At 44.6% G+C, this 21,686-nt stretch overlaps 1 protein-coding gene across 1 annotated transcript in view; it reads left to right on the forward strand.

Annotated features, from left to right (window-relative positions):
* celf6 (CUGBP Elav-like family member 6) overlaps positions 1-21,686 on the forward strand; it is a 137,152-nt gene that overhangs the window by 96,406 nt on the left and 19,060 nt on the right. The window contains exons 4-7 of the mRNA XM_061244529.1: positions 5,875-6,003; positions 10,153-10,232; positions 19,404-19,547; positions 20,864-21,011. Of these exons, the coding sequence (XP_061100513.1) occupies positions 5,875-6,003; positions 10,153-10,232; positions 19,404-19,547; positions 20,864-21,011 (501 nt within the window). The remainder of the gene's footprint in view (positions 1-5,874; positions 6,004-10,152; positions 10,233-19,403; positions 19,548-20,863; positions 21,012-21,686) is intronic.

Consider the following 21,686-nt stretch of genomic DNA (forward strand, 5'->3'; position numbering starts at 1 on the left):
TGCCTAAACTACATATACAGTAGGTTAGCCAACTAACCTCCAACAGTGGAAAGTATTTAGAAGTTGAAGTTGATAACTGTAATGGTTACACTATTACTTGATTAGTTATGTCTCTAGAAAGCTAGCCAATGTGCTCCTGTTGATGAACTCCTTGAAGTGTAGAGAGCTCACTAGTTCATCATGTAGCCATTCATTTAATGCTCACTACTTTTTTCCAAAAAGGGTATGCGTGTGTGTGGTTCACAATGACACAATGATTTTCTTGAATAAAGAAGAAGAAACAAAGAAATATATATCCGAGGAATAAGGAGTAGCACTCTGTCTGGAAGAGAGAGAGGCATCAAACTTGACAGCATATGCCTTCTCCCCGAAATCAATTCAATTTTCATACACAGGGTTGTGAAATGAAAATTCTCTGCCAGACAAGCAATTGTCAGATGTCAGTAGTGTTTTGATAACTTTTTTTTTTTATCGGCCTTTATTTGCATTCACAAACCTGGCCATCTACACTCCACTTCAGTTTGGACATGGCTGGAGACTGACACCACTTCATTTCCCAGACGATTACCCCTGCCTTCAGTCAAGACATATCAAACGTCAAGATGCAAAAGCCAGTATATGAGACAGAGAGAGAGAGAGAGGGGGGGGGGGGGTACAGAAGCGGGCATGGTTCTAAGACACCGCTATAAAACACCGATAGGCTATCTCCTAGCCTCACTCGCTATTCTAACACAAGCACGTATCCTCACACAAGCCTGAAATAACGATCCGTATTCTTGATCTGATTTCTATGGTACATTTGGATCATTTGAGGCATGGTTGTTCCAGTGGCTTATATCTGATCCATACGCATCACATCTTTTTTTATTAAATGCAAAAATATCATACAGGCATATTTACCTATTTTAAAAAATAACAGATATAAAAAGGATGGAGCAAGAGGATACTGGAGCAATAGAACAGCACAGGGTACACATTACATACTTAAAAACTCATTTCTTATACATCTTAAAGTAATACTTAATTCAGTTTTGGAAACTAATAATGTTATCTCTTTTGACCATTTACATTAGTGTATAGTATTTTCCATATAGAATAATATGTTTTTATCTAATATATTACATTTCTGTCTTGTATTTAATCACATATAATGACATCTTTGCTGCTAAATTGCATCCTTCATCCAGTGTATCTAAAGAAAAAGTGCTTGGTGTATTCAAAGTATTTTAATTCATGGACATTCTTAAAATAAATGTATTATACTGTAGTTTCTCTTACCTTGAGGCAACACAGAACTTACATCTAACTCATTTTTAAAAGTTAAAATAATGTGGTTGACTGCATGGATATATTAAGTGAATAAAATATTCTGCACAGACTTTGGTCATGATGCAGTGATTTCTACACAGCAAACTGCCCAGTGTTAATTCAACTCTAACAGAGTATTATGTTTACAGAGTTGATTTAACACTAAACATTTTTACTGTGTACTTAAGCTGCCTTTGCAGCTTGCCTGTTGATATTCCTATGCATACAGTTCCAGTATGCTTTACAGTTAGGAAATGTATACCTACCATCTCCCAACATCTATAATACCCTGAATTATTTTAGTAAAACCTGAGTGTATTACATCATAGATTATAGCATAATCTTTATCAGTAGCAGGAAATATGTTTGTGATAATATATTTTTCAAGTGACGTTATCTCAATGTGCAATATTTACAGGATGGTATTTTAGCTGCTTAATGAAAAAATGAAAGCATCCAAAAAAGCAGACAGGCGTGGTGGTGGTGTGCAGTTAATCCAAATCCGCTATGTGTCAGGCAAACAATTTGAAAAGAAGGTAAACTTGTATTTGTTTTGCTTACTCAGTCAAAAACAAAAATGTGTACAATTTGAAATCAGTTTGTCAATTAAGAATCCTGCCATAGGTCATAAATACTACAGCCCATTTTGTGTGCATCTTGTAATTTGGATGTTTATAGCCACATATATCCACTGCCTCCCAACCGAATGCTAAAATTACTGTAGGCAAACCTTGTTATATGCAGGTTTGCTCGACTGGATTGAATGGGACAATATATTTTCAGAACACAGCACTTTCTTGTGTATTTTTTCTTTTCTGATAAAAAGAGCATTGTCTGGTCTTAAAGAGACATCTGTCGCTGTATGACTGAAACTTTTTTGCCATATTGACTGTTGTTGAACAGGTTTGAGAGTGGTCGCAAAAGCGATGCCATTTTAACGGTGCACTTAATTAGCCTAAGCTACTTTATCCACATGCAAGTAATATTTTAGTGTTGAGGGTGACACTTTAAATAACAATGTGTTTACTGTTGTCAGAGTGCTATGTGTATCGTTTACACTTTGTCATGTGTTGCATTACGATGCTCCTATTGGTTGTTCATTAGATGTCCATTGTCTGTGGTCGTAGTAGCTGTCACATTGCACGATTTTGGCCCAAAATATGTGACACTGCCAGTCTTCTGTCAGAGGCAGAGATTCAGTAAATCGGCCGCCTGTGAGTATGTCACACTGAGAGATCCAAGATAGCCGATTTTGGCTCCCAACAAAAGATTTCTTCTACGATTCAGAAATTTTCACACCAAAAAAAAATTGCAAAAAAACACACCAGCTTAACCTTAAGCATTGCTTAAACGACACCACTGGTGGGATAAAACTGACACCATGGATACGTCTGCATCTGTGTAACAAGCTAGCTAGCTAGCTACTACAAAAGAATCATAGGCTCTGACATCTTACCCACCAAGTACAAAAAGAGCTGTTTCGAAATTCTGAAAAAAGCATTGGGACACAAAGACCGTGGATATTGACACAGGAAGGACATAGTTACAACCAGTCAGTTTTTAAGTTTATTTTTTTTTAGATACCAAATGTTGACATCTGACAGTACACACCTCCATGACCGAGCTTGTCTCACAAAACCCGTATCGGGCAAAGACATAGCAGATGTACCTGATATAGGAAACTGCACACATATTTGTTTTCATGCTTGAATTACTTCCTTTATTTTGAAGTTTTAAAACACTTTAAGCACTCAATAAATGCTTTAGATTTATTCTTCAATACTAATGTATTATATACTAAACCGAGGAATGACCTTAAATTAAAAATATATATCTGTGGTTAGAAAGCTATTGGCTTCATATTTAACTTTAGCTGCTTCTTACCGTTACATAATTTAATTCTCGTCTCTGGCAAGCAATAGCCACAAGTCATTTCTGCCAGAGATGTATTGTATTTGCTACTTTCATCATTAGGTTTCCCTCACAACAAATCTCCACCTACTGCAATACACGATGCAGCACCTCATGTTGGCCCACTTACAAAATCTGACACACCGTTGCCCTTATGACACCATGCAGTCAGGCCGATTCGTGTAACACAACATAAGCTAAACTGATGAATGGTGGGATGCCACCTGTTCCACGAAAATGAACCAAATCATTTCAAGAGGTTGAGAGGAAATCCCTATGTGCTGTATGTAGGCCATCACAAGATGAATGCAGGTGGGGTCAGTCTCTCAGCTTTGGCCCACAGCCCTGTCAAACGGCAGCCACTACATCTTGGTATTGCAGCATAGGCACGTATGTCAACCCGACTCCTTATGTATGTAAATGCATAATTCTATTTTAACTCAGTATTCATCGATTTCTTTCCCCCGCTTTCGACCCCCACCCCCAGACGAAGCCTCTCTCTGTTCGCAGTGTGCAATGGAAGTCATTTATTCATAATGCACTTTAAAGTCAGTGAATGGCTGAGAGACCATTTGTAGGGTGAAAAAAAATGCACAAATCCAATAACCATGGCTTGCGAGACAGGTGCAAAGTGGACTAATTAATTGCAATCCATACTCTAGCCAATGTGTACAGTTTTGCAGGGCTTTCTGGGGATGCATTGAGTGTGCTGGTTGTAGCACCGAGGTCAAAAAATGAAAAGACAGTGGCTCCAAATTCAATTTACAATGTCTTTCCTGGGAGAGAAAAAAGCCTCAGTGGACCATTCTCACTCGTTTCCAGTCTTGACTGTATATCATTTATTGCGCTGTTTACGAACGCTCCGGAAAGTTCTTTATCTTATTGATGACAACTTAATTGAGGCATGTGGGGCTACAGTACCATCGCAGCTCCTACGGCAGAATATATGTTTTCTGAATTTATGCACCACAGTCGCACAAAGGACTGGTATTGAGACATAAATAGTATAACATCCAAAATAAATATAGAGGAAAAAAAAAAGCACTTTGATTCATTTAAGGTTTGAACCAGGATGGCCCAGATGTACCTAGCTTCCTGGTCTCATATCGGCGCGGGGGAAAGCAATAAATCGCATTGCCGCAGAAAGAATACATTTTAGTTAATAATAAAAGATGAACTCTGCTTGGCACCTGCTTCAGCACCCATTGCGGTGTGAAGCCAGAGGTAGTAAATTAAGAAACTTTCATCCCTGTCCGTGTCCCAGTCTACTGAGCAGGGGATGAAAGCCAAACACTCGCCTGCTAACGCAGAGTGATCAAAAATGCCAGACAAAAAGGGGAACGGGGAACAGAAGATATGGGATATCTCCCTTATTTCACTCCAGGTTTCATGCTCGCTTTTAGGAGCATAAATCCCATGATTCGTAGTGCTGCAGTTGATTGTAATGTACTGTGTACATAACTGGCCTGTTTTCACTTGACAACTCAAGTGGGCTATGTTTGGGTTTTTCTCTGGTGGACACACACCCCACCCACGCCACCCCACCCCCCACCGCACAACCCTCAGGGGCCCTGTCCCCACCAGAGTGACACCGGCCCCGCCTCCGAGCGTCCTCAGGGCCTCTCGGGTACCCATAACAAGAGGAGATAAGCACTAATGAACAAGATGAGAAATTGGCTCATTCGCAGCCCTGACAGGTGAAGCGTGACTAAACGACCGTGGAGGACCTGGAAGTCCTCCAGCTCGAGGGGGGCCGTACCGAGCCGCCCGGGGCAGTGCCGGCGCGCGAGTACCTGCGGACCCCCAGCGCGGCAGTGGTGGGGGTCGGGAAGAACTACTGGACAGGGGACCCGATGTGCTCCCTTGAGATGGGGCCTCACACCCCAACCTCGACCTCCGACTCTCATTTTTAGCACGACGTGGGTGACAGGCGGAACAGCTGCGTCTAATGGGGTCTGGCAGGTACAGGAGGCGTCACATCTGTCGAGACGCAGGCGAAGCACGCCCCCCTCCTCCGACCCCCCCGTTCAGTCAAACGACTCGTGGCAAAGATCAACGGTGTCGTTTTTAATAAACTCCCTCGCCCTCCTCACGCCACTTTACATCAGTTCCGAAAGGTGTTTTTTTTCTGCTGGTAGCCCTTTTAATCTAAAGCTTTGCGGAACCTGAAATAAATAACGTTAAAGCAAATAAAGAAGATGAATGTTCTGACTAATTCCTGAACAGACGGGGAAATTAATGAGAAAAATCCTTCCTCCTGACTCTGTAGATATCTGAGTTTTTGGCAGAAGATGGCAAGAGTTCCAGTCTGCTCTGGGCACATGTAACCCCCCTTCCCTCCCCAGTCCTCCCTCGCGAAATAGGGTTCTGTGCCTGGCTATGACTGATCGGATGGGGGGATGCAGGAATGGTTGGCAAAAACCAAGTTGCAGACATACCGGTTTTACAACATGTCAGCTTTTTGTAAAATCAAGTTATGATACCTGAAATACAGCTTTCCTACAATTGTATGCGTGAGAAGATACTGTAGAAAACACTAGATAAACATGATTGGGTTTATCGGCATGCTAAAGGAATAGCCAGGTCTTCAGAGCATTCTGCTCATGTCATTGTTTTTCTTCTTCTTTCTTTCTTTCTCCTTCCTGTTCTCTCCAGAAGACAGGAAGCTGTTTGTGGGCATGCTGGGAAAGCAGCAGAGCGAGGAGGACGTGCGGCGGCTGTTCGAGGCCTTCGGCCAGATCGAGGAGTGCACCATCCTGAGAGGGCCTGATGGGGCCAGTAAGGGTCAGCGCCAGCACTCACCCAGCACTAACCCAACACTCACCCAACACTCACCCAGCACTAACCCAACACTCACCCAACACTAACCCAACACTCACCCAACACTAACCCAACACTCACCCAACACTAACCCAACCCTAACTCTCCCTCTATCCCAGCACTCACCCAGCACTAACCCTAACTCTCCCTCTATCCCAACACTCACCCAGCACTAACCCTAACTCTCCCTCTATCCCAACACTCACCCAGCACTAACCCAACACTCACCCAACACTAACCCTAACTCTCCCTCTATCCCAGCACTCACCCAGCACTAACCCAACACTCACCCAGCACTAACCCTAACTCTCCCTCTATCCCAGCACTCACCCAGCACTAACCCTAACTCTCCCTCTATCCCAACACTCACCCCACACCCAACACTAACCCTAGCCCTAACTCTCCCTCTATCCCAACACTCACCCCACACCCAACACTAACCCTAGCCCTAACTCTCCCTCTATCCCTCTATCCTTCTCCCTCATTTACTTCTCCTTTCTCCTCTTCCTTTCTCCTTCCAGACCCTTCTGCCCTCCACACCCAACAGTAGCCCCTCCCTGCCCCCATAGTCCACGCTCACTCCCCCCTCTTCTCTCCATCACTCCCCCCCCATTCCTTTAGAGCCAGCCCACATCCCACCGCCCGCCCACCCCCCGCCCGGCTGCTCTCAGCACAAAGCACACAGACCACAGATGCTCCCTGTTCCCCTATCTGCTGTGGAAGATGTTGAATCACCAAGACTGATGGGCTAAATTTAGCTTCTCCCCCCCACTTCACATTGCCCCCATCTACCAGCCCAGCCAGCTGCCTATCGCTGTTTCTCTGACAGACTGGTGGACATTTCACTGGATCACCAGAACAGCAGGCATGCCGAAAGGCCCAACACCAAACCTTTATATCCCCGTGCCCAAAATGGAGATTCGATGAGATGGCTTAACTGGTGAATGCACACACACACACACACACACAGACACTCACACACACACACACACACACACACACACACAGGCTATCTTGTCTCAGGCCAAGGCATGTGCAGCTTGTTATACATCTGCTTTGCTCTTGCTCATCCAGGCTACATTAGCCGGCTTCGCCCACAGCTCAGCCTTCGCCCCTGTGCTTCGGCCTGTCGCCGGGCGTTGACTGACAGACGATGAAATGAAATTAGCAGAGGGCTGCTCCATCATTTGGAAGCACGCGCTCTCAATCCCTGTGAAGCCCTGTTGCTTTGTTTCCCTCAATGTTTTGTTTAAGCCTCCTCCATTCAGCCCCGTAGCCTTTAACCCTGCATTTACTTCACATTTGAAACTTTCGCTTCAAACGCACCACAGACAACGTGCTAGATGTCTTATCCGTACAGTGTTGAGTGAAAAGGCCACTGGCTTTAAAATGGGTCACATTTTGAAGTACTTTCTGTAAATTGTCCATTAGAACAAAGAAAAACATCTTCCATTCTTTCCCCAGCCAACGTGTGAGTGCGAGAGTGGTGAACTGAGAGGGGTTTTTATCAAGCATAATGAAGAGATGGCTTTTAAGTCTATAATGAAGTTGTGTTTTAAATGTCATGCGTTCACTGAGAAGGGATTAATACATACATGCTCTTGTTCAAAAGGAGTTCGAAAGGCAGATGAAAGCAAAGTCATATTTTTTCTAATTGTCCAATTCAAAGTACTCTAAATATCTAAATATCCCCCACTCTAATGCATAAGTCTACTACAGCAGCAGTTATTTTGAGAACTTTCTTCTTTTCTGTAAGTCCTTTCACTTTTCTTTTTCTGGGTCAAGTAAGACAATATACCGTAGGTAACGATGGCCTGGCTGGCTTGTTCAGCTGTTCTGAGGTGCCCGTTCCTTTAATGTGTGAAGTTTGCAGAACCTACTGTAGTTATGCATCGCATGAGACCTGCTTTCTAGGTGTACAAGTCTGTTTAATCACCGCAGGGCTTGTTTAGACAATTGTGTGTGAAGCAACAGACTTTGTAAAATCACCATTATACCTGGGAAGGGAAACATCCTGGGCTCAGGTGCTTACTGACCCTCGTAGGCTGCCGCAGCAACAAAGGCTAAAGTGTTTTGCTCCCGAAGAGACGTCCATTAAATGAAGAGGCAGTAGACAGCTGCATTTCGGCTGGAGCGAGCCGACATTTCGCAATTCCGAACAGCGGGCTGCGGAAAAATAAATAAACGGATAAAAGCACGCGGGGAAGCGGCGGGATGAGAAATGCGCGGAGCTCATCTCTCATCTTCTTTTGAAAACCCTCAGCTGCCCACATAGCCTCTGGGCAGACAGCAAACGGGCTGTTTTTTTCTGATATCGAGTTCTCCGTGAATCTACGATCTCTGTGATTTTCCGTGTGATCCTTTTTTAAGGGTGTAAAACGCATCCTCTCCCGTCTGACTCATCCGTACTGTTAATCCAATTAAAAGGACCAACCGACTTTTCTTAGACTCTGCAAAATTATGCTGGCTGCTATCTACAGATTGACACGTAGGAATCACGAATGCAATACCGTCGTGACTTACACTTTCCCATCATATTTTTACACATTTTACAGTCTGTTGGGGATGGGTTGTTCTTCAAGCACTTCACTAACAGTGACATAAACACTTGTGCTGCAATGTGCAAGTTCTCCAGCGGTTACCGTAAAATGTTTAATCTCGTTGATTCATCATCTCTGCACCGATTGGGAGTAGTTCATGTATACATAAATATGAGAACATGTAAATAAGTTTGTTGACTAAATTTCGACTATGATACCACAAATGTGCTGAGGTGGAAAACTGTAGGAACCCTGCTCTAAATTTCTTGCGGGAGATGATAGGTTTAGTCATTTTTATCGAAACAGGATGTTCGTTTTCCACTTTTTTTCTGAGAAATCCTGTAAGAGGCTGAAAACCAACAGATGCGGGCGTCTTTGGTTAGCTAATTACCTGCTCATTAACCGCACACCTGTGCTGACTGACAGCTAGAGCAGGAACACCTCACCTGAGATGAGTCGAGTCGGCAGAACATCGTGTACTGTTTGCAGTGGCGCTAATGGGGAAAATCCCAGGCTAGAGGTTGCGGGGGCAGGCCTTCAACTTCAGCAAGCACCTCTGTGAAACATTAATCAGTGTTTTGCGTATTGAACACATCCCAAGATGAATTATACCTTATGCTCACCATAGGGCTACTCTCACAGGTCCTCCAAATTGTTTAAAATTTAATATTGAAGGTTTCCATATTAATATGCCTGTCAGCATTTCAATGTATGGTGGATAATGTAAATTTTATCGGTCTGGTTCATTGTGTCACATCAGTTGGTTGAAGGTAGCCTGTCTCTCTTTATTTCTCTCTCTCTCTCTTTACCTCTCTCTATCTACCTCTCTACTTCTCTCTCTCTCTTTCTCTATGAATGGTACATGATATGATAATCTGGAAATGAGCACAGAAAGATAAGATGAAAGGTTCGATTTGAATAATTCAGGTTCTGAATCTGTAAGTGAAATCCTTCATATATTCTGTGGGTTACTGAAAACATAATCTCGATCTTATGGAAAATTTCCACCTTTGGAGCTAAGAGAACAGCCTGATTTTAAAACCTCTCAAAATAAGACTGCGTGTTTATTTTCAGTTCCGGTGAATTCCAGCCTAGGCCCTCCTTTTCAAAATTGGAAATGATATTAACGCTCTCAGAATAAAGCCCTATTTGTCTGTAATAACACACATGCATATATATGGGTAGATAAACAGATTATATTACTCTGCAGTTGTCATCATAATCTCTGTTGTGAATGACTGCACACACAGATCACAATGTGTAAATATTAGACCGATTATTAATCACGAGCGAGCCTCAGAATTTAAATGCTTTGGCTTCGCTTTCCCCGACGCCGGAAGGATTCATAAACGGGTGAGTGACAGAACGCGACGCGCAGTCATGCGTCCAGCGCAGTTAGAGTGATTTATTCGCCGCTGTGCGCAGAAAACATCAAAGACGGAGCGCATTAACAGAAGGCGGTGCATGAACGTGAGGCTAATGAAGGCTACCACGTCGCTCTCCGCGGCTCGCTCTCCGAGGCTCGCCCGCCTGGCCGCCCGCTCCGCTGACCCGTCTCTCCTGTCCGTTGCAGGCTGCGCCTTCGTCAAGTTCTCCAGCCACGCGGAGGCACAGGCAGCCATCAACACCCTGCACGGCGGACAGACCATGCCGGTGAGTGCCAGCCGCAAACTTTTCTAATACGCAGACCCGTCGCCTGGGGGGATACTGAAGCGGTGCCAGGTTTCTGCTGCTCTTTTACACAGAGACAAGGAGGTAGGACAAGGTTTTTAAGACATGGATACAAAACTGAATTCCTGGTGTGTATGCAGGATTTTGTTGCTCATTTATCTTATTAGCTGTGTATACCCATACAGGGACACTGCCCTGCTGAAGAAAACAGCTCAAGCTAGGTTTTGAAACAACCAGCTACCAGCTCAGATAAGCTACCTGGTCATGCCCAGCTAGGCCAGCTTTTTGACCAGCTTGGCCATGCTGGTTGACCAGGTCATACCCAGCAGCTAGACCAGATTATAACCAGCCTGACCAGGTGAAATTTCAAGATGGTCAAGCTGGATTTTACAGCAGGGCAGAACAGTCATCATTTGGCATCCATGATCAAGCTGAAACATCAACTCCCATCAATGATTAGTTAAATTAAATAAGTACTGTAAGAACACAAGTTGTCATGAAATCCAAAAGCAGACATCTTTCCCCATCTTCCCTCCGCAAAAATGGTATTTTAATACAGAATGTTAACTCAATATCAATCAAAGCAGACACACAACAGAAGAAGGTGCATACTGATGCACACACATGCAAAGAGCATTGTGATATTTGTATTCTGGTTGCATGCTAGCAGGCAGACACACATGGCTGACCCCAGGGCCGATACTGGAGCTCAACCATCTCCTGTCTGCAGAAACACGGGGTCAAGCCAAATCCAGCCACCTGAGGTCCGGTCTAGACAGGCCATCCAAAATGACATATGGAGGCACAAACAGACCTTGTGTTGCATCCGGAGCCTTCCAAAAACCGTATTATTAAACTACATATCTGTATCTCTGTCTGTATTTTTGCACCTGTTACCGTCACACCGGGGTCCAACTTTGAATCGGATTAATAGACAAGGTGGCAGCTAGTGTTTATCTAACAAGGTGTGATCCAGCTAATTTGGACAGCGACGGGGCCACATGTCTCCAGCTACAGGCGAACAGGGCGAAGGGGTCCGTGGGGCACGCCGCCCCCTGCCAGCTGCGGAATCCAAACCCACGCTCTGGAGGACGGCATCGGCTCCTGCCGTCGCCCAGGAGCATCTGTGCTCACTGGCAAACGGCAGCGCCCATGAATAATACCTATTTAAAACGGGGACAGCTCCCGGGAAGAGCTGGAGATGAAAAGCGGGAGGCGCATCGTGCGGCGCGACACCGCGAGGAAGGACGCATCAGCCGCAACCGCGTTTTTAATCGACGCAGACGGCCGAACGCGGCCGATGAGGGCGGTGAAGCCTCCGCCGAACGGCGCAGAGCGTTGTCGTCGCTCAGGGGTAGAGCTGAGGATGCTGGGGAAGGGAGGGGTCACTTGAAACGGCAGAGCGGTGGACAGACGGTCGGAAACAAATTGCCCAAATCACGTCGCGTATGAGAGCATCGCTTTCACAACCCGCTGAGGCCGGTAATAATGGCAGCCGGGCGAGCGCGAGAGAGGGAGGCTGTCGCAGGGCCAACAGTCTCTGTCCGCAAACACCCTTTATTGGTATAACCCAGAGCAAGTGTCTGAAACGAATAATGAAAAAAATCTGTTGACTCCGTTTCATCTTCCCGATTCAATTCCATGGGTTTCGGTGGAAGCCACGGGAGTCTGTGCAACCTATTCACCCTGGGCATGTTCCACAAAGCAGGATTAGTGAGTTAGCCAGATAAATGCACGGAGTAAAAGCCAATACAGTTCTTCTTACTTCAGTCCATTTTCCGTGTTCTTTGTGGAACAGACCCCCTGCATCGGATAAGATTTGCGCTGAATATAGGTATTTTCGCTGGAGACGATTAACAAGCTGACACTGTTTATCTCTACAAATGCATGCGTGTGTACACTATTGGTGAATCCATCCATTTGTGCGTGTGTGCATTTGTTTATGAATTGTTTATTTTCTCCTTAATAAGTGCCCGGCTGAGGATGTGTACACTGTGGATGTAGGAAGGGAAGCCTGTAGACCTGGAGATGGGAGACAGGCAGAGATAATGAGCTTCTTGTCTCCCCTGTGGCTCCATTGGTGAGCGGAGGTTTAAAGAGGTGAACTTGAAACCCACAGGGGCGAGGAAGGAGGGGGTACAATCAATTAGACAACATACTTGTTACCTTTTAGTTAATCAATTAATTAGCTTTTTTTTGAGTGGCGGTGTATATGCTTTCCTGACATTAAAATGCAGTTAATGCCTTTCTGAAAAATGTTTTATTTGCGTTTAGGCATGTAATTTCAGTTACACCATAAGGGAATGCCTCTCTGAAAAAAAAACTGGAAAAAATGAAATGATATTGCTATACATTATGATAGTAGCAGGATACATGATTGTGTCCTGAATGTGTATTGTGTCTCTGTGGTAACAAAACATCTGGTTAATTTCACCTGATTATTCATGTTGACTTGCAGTATACTTACATTATCTTCCATTTAATGGGTACTTAACACAAACTGAAGTCCATAAATAAAAACACCTCAAACATATCCACTGTATATTTTCATAATTACATCAGAGTAGAACCAAATTAACACTGGTTAAATGTACTGTCATAACTGTCATAAACAGCACTGAAATGGTTAGTTTAAAACGCAGAATTCAGCGAGTGCAGATATGAGTGTGGGTCAGATCTATAATCACCGGGACAAACACTGAGCATTGGCCGACACGGTCAGTGGGGAACTTGTGCTTTTCAGCAGGTCGTTTTCGGCCGGGCATTAGCGGGAGTTAGATGGCGCGGTGAATTGCAAGATGCGTCAGTGTGATTCACTGAATGCGATCAGTATCAATGCTCTGCCACGCAAAGACATAAAAAACAGGCCTTCGCTTTAATGGATGGCCCTTGCCAGAGACTGGCTGTTTCCCCCGGCATTGCGGGCCGTCCAAGTCTCTGGTTAAATATAAAAGTTCCTTTCGCCAGACTAAGATGAATATTGTAAGACTTCCAAAGAAATGTTTTTGTTCCTGCTTATAGGCAGATAATCCAGAGTTACTATTTTACAGGCTTTAAGTATGCTCTGTCTTCCTAACTGCTTTTCTTTTTTATTCAGTGTCTCAGATGTAACCTAATGAAAGTGTAGCAAGGGTCAGTTATTGTGCGCTTCTGCCTAAAATTTAAATTGAATTTTCTTTTTCTGTTAAAAATTAAATGTACAGAGAGAGAGAGAGAGGGAGGTGGGTGGGTGTCCATGAAAAATCCAATATAAATGGGTTTTCTGCGGTTGAGTTTGTTACTTTATATTAATATTTCAGTGGAAATAGTTTTTGGGCGGGCGAGGCGTTGCATCCATCAGATGTTAATTGATTTGCTTTACAGTGAAAGTCAGATGGGTTCCAGATGGGTACCTCTCAAGCAGAGGTTATTGTTTTGTTTGCTCCTGAGGAATCTGTGCCACAGAGCGGGGCTTTTCGGGGGCCAGTTCATCTCAGTTTGAGCTCACATCATGGCATCTAATATACAGTTGGTGTCCCAAACCCCACTGATTCATTCGCTGCAGGAGAACTTTTAAATGATTGAAATTTTAAGTCTAGACTTTCCATTCACAACATGAGGTATTGTAATTCTGCTGGAGTGGAACTCGGCTTGCCCGTTTAATTCATATGTGATGCCAGACCTGACAGAAAAACAAATTGTTTTGCAAACCGCACAAGCCTGTAGACTAAAAGTGCTAATTTCTTTCCTAATACAGTACAAAAATGCACTCCAATTCCACCAATCTCGCTGTTTAATAGCTTGCAGGCAGAGATGCCAAATCCATTCAATGGCATGGGCTCCTGCTGGTGTGTGATAATTATTATTATTATTCTATATATATTTTTTGATTTAGGACTAGTCTGTTCAGACATCCAACAGCGCAGCGAGACAGTATAATTGCAGTTAGATAGCTTTTAGTCGGTAGCTACAGAAAAAAAGAATCTTTTTTTTCATAATTTAAAAGAAATTCTTCCTCTGGCGTACGTATGTGCCTCGCTGCGTGTGTTCAGAGCGGCTAATGGATCACGCCGAAGCTCTCCGCACGTCGTTTCATTTGCATGACGCGGCACGAAATCCGCTTTTCCCGCTCGCCGCTTTCAAATTTACTGTCAAGACTATAACACAGACAAAAAAAAATGCCCCGGTCCCTGATTTGCATGTCGTTAAAGCGATGCATAAAAGGTATTACCATTAAAATAACACCTGGCCAGGCCTGGTCTTAAGCAGGTGGAGTGAATAAAAATTGATTATCTGGTGTGTATAAATATGACTCTCGCGTTACTGATGTAGTGGAATATGACCACATGGAAATGATTATAAATATACTACACCATCATCACATTGCTGGGAACTCTCAAGATAATGGCAAACCTTGCCTCGTAGAATTAGTGGCCCCTGCTCCCTGCCTCCCAAAGCAATGTTTTTCTGTTTTTATGGCTCAATGCAGTTCCATTAACTAACATGAACTGATGCCTTGGTTAACATGAGCGATCCCTTAACTGTAATAACTTTGTTCAGGGGGGGGTTGGAGGTAAGTAAGGCAATGTGAAGAGGAACAGATTCTTCATATATTTAAAATATGTTCAGTGTCCACCTGCTGTCCTTGGTTGTAAACAATTTTGTGACCTCTGGGCATGGTCCATTGATAAGCATTTATTATGTGAGTGTGCTGAATAAGCACAGTAGTGTACACTAAGCATGTTCTGAAGAAACTATTTATGCTTTATAAATCAATTAAAGGTACAACAGGTAAGATTTTTGTGTGAAAACATTGTTACAAGACCACTGACATGTTGACTCACGCTCTGCCTGTGTTTATAGTCCTTAAATGCAGTTGACGGGCCAGCACTCAGTACCAAAACATTGTATAACTGTACAATAATTCAACCTCATTGGTTGAAAACTGATTCTAATTGCCATAGCCAATTGCGTTTCAATGTCAGCGCGTTCACAGAGAAGGGGGAGGGATAAACAGTGTTGTGGTTTGAGCATGTTTATTGCTGCAATTCCTCTCTTGACCGTTAGAAGTCTGAAATTACCTATTGTACCTTTAATATGTTTGTTCAGCGTTACAACGTGGGGTGGTGGGGTCAGGTGTTACACATACACCACTGCTTTAGTATCGTTTTTTGATTGTTACTCATTGCCAAAACTGCAAGCAAGTTTGACAAAGTTTGTCAGCTTTAGTTGGCAAGCTAGCTAGCAAACAGTCACTAACTATCTATAGCAGTGAGCCCACAATCGAATAAAGATAGAAAACACATTCATAAAGAGTTTGGCACAACAATTATGATAGTTTGTCAGCACTAGCATACTCTAACGAGGTAAATATCTATGGCCTAAAGCTAGCTTTTTTAGCTTTATAATTCACAAAATTATTTAATTTGCTTACTTATATTTATTTTCTTATTAATTCATGGCTGCTTAAGTTTTGCCAAACTTTCATACTTTGCAAATCTTTACATTACATTACATTATTGGCATTTGGCAGACGCTCTTATCCAGAGCGACGTACAGTTGCTTAGACTAAGCAGGAGACAATCCTCCCCTGGAGCAATGCAGGGTTAAGGGCCTTGCTCAAGGGCCCAACGGCTGTGCGGATCTTATTGTGGCTACACTGGGATTAGAACCACCGACCTTGTGTGTCCCAGTCATTTACCTTAGCCACTACGCTACAGGCCGCCCTAATCTGTGCAAAAAACAACAACATTTATTTAAAAACAAAATAGACATGATTTATTACATTACAGTTTCACCGAGCGTTTGAAGGACTGGTTTAAGCTAAATTAAATCAAAGGTATGTGTCTTTTAAAAACCTCACAAGTGCACGTTGAGCAGAAGTTCTCACAGAGCTCTTAAACTCCAATAAAATGTCAGAGGCACTCCACATTTCACACTTCTCTGATTGGCTCAGAAAAGCCCAATGAGTGGTAAGGTTTGTAATAGAATCTTGGCAGGACAAGTCCCTTCATCTCCTGTTTGCTTCTCACTGTCCTATTACAGATGACACCAATGCTGAGACTTGCCAGCTTGCTGTACTGGAGCCATTACACCCTCACAAGAGGAAAGTGATATTGAGTGGGTGATGCCATGTTAGTTACTATAGTTTTCACAATGGAAATCTAATTCCTTAACAGAAGCCCTGTATTCTAATCATACTTTAAATAGATGTCTATGTATAATTTACAGCTGTTGATTAATATCACCTCATGCGCAGCCCATGAGAAAACAAAAATAAATTTACTTCAAAACATAGTGATGGGCGATCAACAGTAAAGGAGGCAGCTTGAGCCACGCTGCTAAACCGCTTCGGAATGCTATTTTTTCATGTGCCCAAGACAGAGCGAAATTACTTTCGCAGATGGCGGATACTGTGGGCACTTCTGCAAGGAATCTTTGCTATGCTGAGACTTCTAATCCCAGCCCCTTCATTCACTACATTAGATGCAATAAAATGCACTGCGTGCACTGCAAAAAAGGACTGTCATAACTAGTGTTTCAGTCTTTAGTAATCCCAGTCTCTTAATTCACTCAATAAACTGTAGTGTATGAGTAAAGTTCTAATCTCAATCTCTTAATTCACTCAATAACATGCACTGTAAGAGTAAAGTTCTAATCCCAGTCTCTTAATTCGCTTAATAAGAAGCGCTGTAAGAGTAAAGTTCTAATCCCGGTTTCTTAATTCACTCAGTGACAGTGTAAGAGTGAAGTTCTAATCCCGGTTTCTTAATTCACTCAGTGACAGTGTAAGAGTAAAGTTCTAATCCCGGTTTCTTAATTCACTCAGTGACAGTGTAAGAGTGAAGTTCTAATCCCGGTTTCTTAATTCACTCAGTGACAGTGTAAGAGTGAAGTTCTAATCCCGGTTTCTTAATTCACTCAGTGACAGTGTTAGAGTGAAGTTCTAATCCCGGTTTCTTAATTCACTCAGTGACAGTGTAAGAGTGAAGTTCTAATCCCGGTTTCTTAATTCACTCAGTGACAGTGTAAGAGTGAAGTTCTAATCCCGGTTTCTTAATTCACTCAGTGACAGTGTAAGAGTGAAGTTCTAATCCCGGTTTCTTAATTCACTCAGTGACAGTGTAAGAGTGAAGTTCTAATCCCGGTTTCTTAATTCACTCAGTGACAGTGTAAGAGTGAAGTTCTAATCCCAGTTTCTTAATTCACTCAGTGACAGTGTAAGAGTGAAGTTCCAAGCCCATGTTAATGGACGTGCTGTTCTGAGCCCGTGTGACTCTGCTGCCTCCTCCCCCCGGTGCAGCTCTGTGAGGGATGGGAGCCATGTCCCGAGTCACGCCAATGTGCACAAAAGCCAGCCTCGGGCTTTCACAGCTCTATTCCGGGAATGCATTTTTCACAGATAATAAATAAATAAACACACGCAGATACATAAAACAGAAATTGAATGTGATCTAAATGCCAGCTACTCTGCCACGGGAGAGGGTTTGGGCGCTGCGGGGAGACGTTTGCTCAGCGGTGACCTCATTACAGTCGACAGCCCGTCCGCTCCACCGGGCCTCTCCTCGGTAGCCGGGGCCAGAGCGGGGCGAGGTCAGGGGCCTCTGACAAAATGATATTAGAGGGGACAAAACGCGAGTCGCGAAACGGTCGCTCCGGAGGTCCGACTGAGCTAATTGAAATGGGATCTTCGGTGAGGTAGCAGACAGGCCTCTCTCAGGCCCGGCTTCACTGACGGCCTCCGGTACGAGACGGGCTTGTCTTCAGGGGCCGGCTGCTGAGGTCACACCATCCAGACCCTCAGCTGTCTCGTGTGCTGCGTGTGGGAGGGGGGCTTCAAGTTCGGTTCTAAGGGTGATAAAAGACATATTTTGCATGAAAATTCATTAAACATATTTATTTCTTGTTTTTTGGTATTGGTGTCTGTAATTATTTCCTCTTAATTGCTTTTCAATTGGAGCTTGTAGAGGTTTTTCGGAGAAAGTTCCTCTGGCGCGGCTCCAGCCCTTTGGTACAGGCCCCGTGAAGGTCGCCATCTCTTGGCAAGCGTGCCGCAGACCGGACACTGTCGTTGCTTCTCATCTCTCTGGAACTCATATACATCCACCGTGTCCCAACACTTTCAATTTCCATCTCCGAAAGCCGTAAAAGCGTGTCAACCCAAATCAGGAGTGGAATTTATGCTGACCCTGCCAAAATGACACATTACACAAAACGCAAATACAAGTTATGATTATGGATTCCGTTTTCTTTTTTGTTATTTATCGCGTCCTTGCTTTTATGATCTTGCCAGTTGAATACTCATTGCTTCCCGGGTTGACTCCGCTCTTCTCCCCCCCCTAAGCAGCCGGTGATGACGTAGCGGATTGAATCTCTGGTGTGATTTATAGCGCCCGTGGTCGGTAATTCAGTCCAAGCCGGGCCCCTTTATCCGACGCCTGGGGAGCACCACTGTCCCATTAGCCTCGACTCACAAACATGATATCATGCATGGAATGGAGATTTCATTAAGTGACATCATTTGGAAAGTTGTCTCTGATCCTTTTTGCTTTTTGGCATGAAATTGGGTTCCATCAATCTCCAAAACAATGTTTGTAATTCATGAATGCAGGTGCCAATATGACAGCCCTGCTGTGAAATCCACAGTTAATAACTGAGCTGGCCAAGCTGGTCATAAGCTGGTCTAGCTGGGTATGAGCTGGTCAACCAACTAGTGCTGGTAGCTTATCTGACCAGCTACCAGCTGTTTCAAAACATAGCTTGAGCTGGTCAAACCACGTCGAGCTGGGAGGTGGTCTGAGCTTGTCAACCAGCTACCAGCGGTTTCAAAACCGAACCTGAAATGATGTTTTCAGCAGGGAGTTGAGCTTCCCCACCCCAACCCCTGCGCAACCCCAACCCAACCCTTCCCTTACACAAACCAAACTCAGTGCTGCACTGGGCATACAAGAGGTACTCAGGCCAAAATGACGGTGTGTTGTATCTTTTTGAAGTGATGGGAGGGAGCTCTGTTTGATGTGCTGTGAACTTGGGTTCCTCTCACCTTGCTCTCGAGCATGCCCTCTTCTTTACTGCGTGTTCCTGTACCAGGGCTGGGTATCACCACCAGACTTGGGTCACCCACCCTGGACGTGTGGACAGAGCGGTCAGTGCAGTGTTCTTGTGTGTCACCAGGGGGCCTCGTCAAGCCTGGTGGTGAAGTTTGCGGACACGGACAAAGAGAGGACCCTCCGCAGGATGCATCAGATGGCCGGCCAGCTCGGGATCTTCAGCCCCATGACCATCCAGTTCGGAGCCTACGGAGCTTACACGCACGCTGTACGAGAGACCGGAGAAACACACGTACATAAGCGCCCCCGCATGCATTTACACCCACACACACACACACACACACACACACACACTCACACTCACACTCACACACACACACTCACACACACACACACACACACACACACTCACACTCACACACACACACACACACCCACACACTCACACCCACTCACACACACACACACACTCACACCCACACACACACACCCACACACTCACACCCACACACCCACTCACACACACACACACACACTCACACCCACACACACACACACACACACACACACACCCACACACTCACACCCACTCACACACACACACACACACACACACTCACACCCACACACACACACACACACACTCACACCCACACACACACACCCACACACTCACACCCACACACCCACTCACACACACACACACACACTCACACCCACACACACATACACATGCACATACACACACACACACATTCACACACGGTGTATGAGAGACCGGAGAAACACACGTACATAAGCGCCCCCACACGCATTCACTCACACACGCATTCACACCCACACACCCATACAATACACATACACATTCACACACACACACACACACTCACACACGCATTTACACACACATATTCATCCAACACCAACACATGCAAATGTGTGCACTAATATACAAACTCTTTTTTGTAAAATACTATTTCTACATTTATTTCACTTTCAAGACAAATCTGAATCTGTAATAGAATATGAAAGAAAATTGGATTGCTTGTAATTGTTCTCATGGCAGACTACCAACTGCGCTTTTCCCTGAATGAGGGGCCCTTTGTAATATCAGTGTGCTAAGCAGCCCGGCAGCGATGAGCCAAAGCTAAATAAGCCTGGTAAACCAGGGATGTGAGAAGGGTTTGCTGGGTGTGAAGGAATATTGATGCCTGTATGGCCTCGTTATAAGCTTTCTCTTTCTACCCTGCTGTAAAATCCAGCTATGCCAGCTTGACCAAGTCGGTAATGAAGCTGGTCTAGCTGGGTATGAGCTAGTCAACCAGCATGGTCAAGCTGGTCTTGAAGCTGGTCTTGCTGGATAAGAGCTACTGTTGGTAACTTGTCTGTTTAAAAACATAGCTTGAGCTGGTCAAACCATGTCAAGCTGAGAGCTGGTCTGAGCTGGTCAACCAGCTAAACCATGTTGAGCTGGGAGCTGGGCTGACCTGATCAACCAGCTAAACCATGTTGAGCTGGGAGCTGCTCGGAACTTGTCAACCAGCTCACTTCCCCTCTCTCTCTTTCCTTCGCCACGCGTCACAGCAAATGATGCAACAGCAGGCAGCCATCATGGCCGCTACCCAGGGCTCCTACCTGAACCCCATGGCCGCGATCGCTGCCGCTCAGATGCAGCACATGGCGGCTTTCAACGTCAACGGCCTCGTGGCCACACCCATGACTCCCTCCTCAGGTAAATGATGCTTTTTATTACTGTTGATTAGACTAAGCAGGGTCCCCCCTGCTGCAATGTGGGGTCAAGGGCCTTGCTCAAGGGCCCAACGGATCTTATCGTAGCTACACCGGGGCTTGAACCACCAAACTTCCAGGTCCCAGTCATTTACCTTGGCGTCTAGGCCCTGTCTAGCTTCTCTGTGACTGCTCCTTTCCGATTGGTTAAGGGAAACCAAAGCTGCAGCTCTGGGGAAAAATACAAATTTCTTGGGCATGCTGGGAAATCCATAACAGGGTACAGATGACTTGATGAGAGTTAAAGGGCAGAGAAGCGTGTATGATACAGTGCAGGAAAACAAGGAGGAGAGTAGCTAGTTTTGAGAGAGACATGTAATTATTGTGTCTGTTACTTCTGTTGTTATTTGTCAACTTTGCTTGGCGACACTGTGTAATGGCATGCCAATCAAACACCTTGAAATGGGAAAAAATTGAGAGAGAGAGAGAGAGAGAGAGTGAGAGAGAACACTTTAGATTTCACTTCAATCATGTGATGTGACACAGTGAACTACAGAAGAAAAGATTTATATCTTCTAATATACTTTGAACAAAGAGAGATCGGGAGCTGAGGGGGGGTGGTTGGGGCAGAGAGAGAGCAGGCCACAGCCTGCTGAAGATGACTTATCAATGCGGCGGT

This window comes from Conger conger, chromosome 6, assembly GCF_963514075.1.
Source record: "Conger conger chromosome 6, fConCon1.1, whole genome shotgun sequence".
NCBI classification, from domain to species: domain Eukaryota; kingdom Metazoa; phylum Chordata; class Actinopteri; order Anguilliformes; family Congridae; genus Conger; species Conger conger.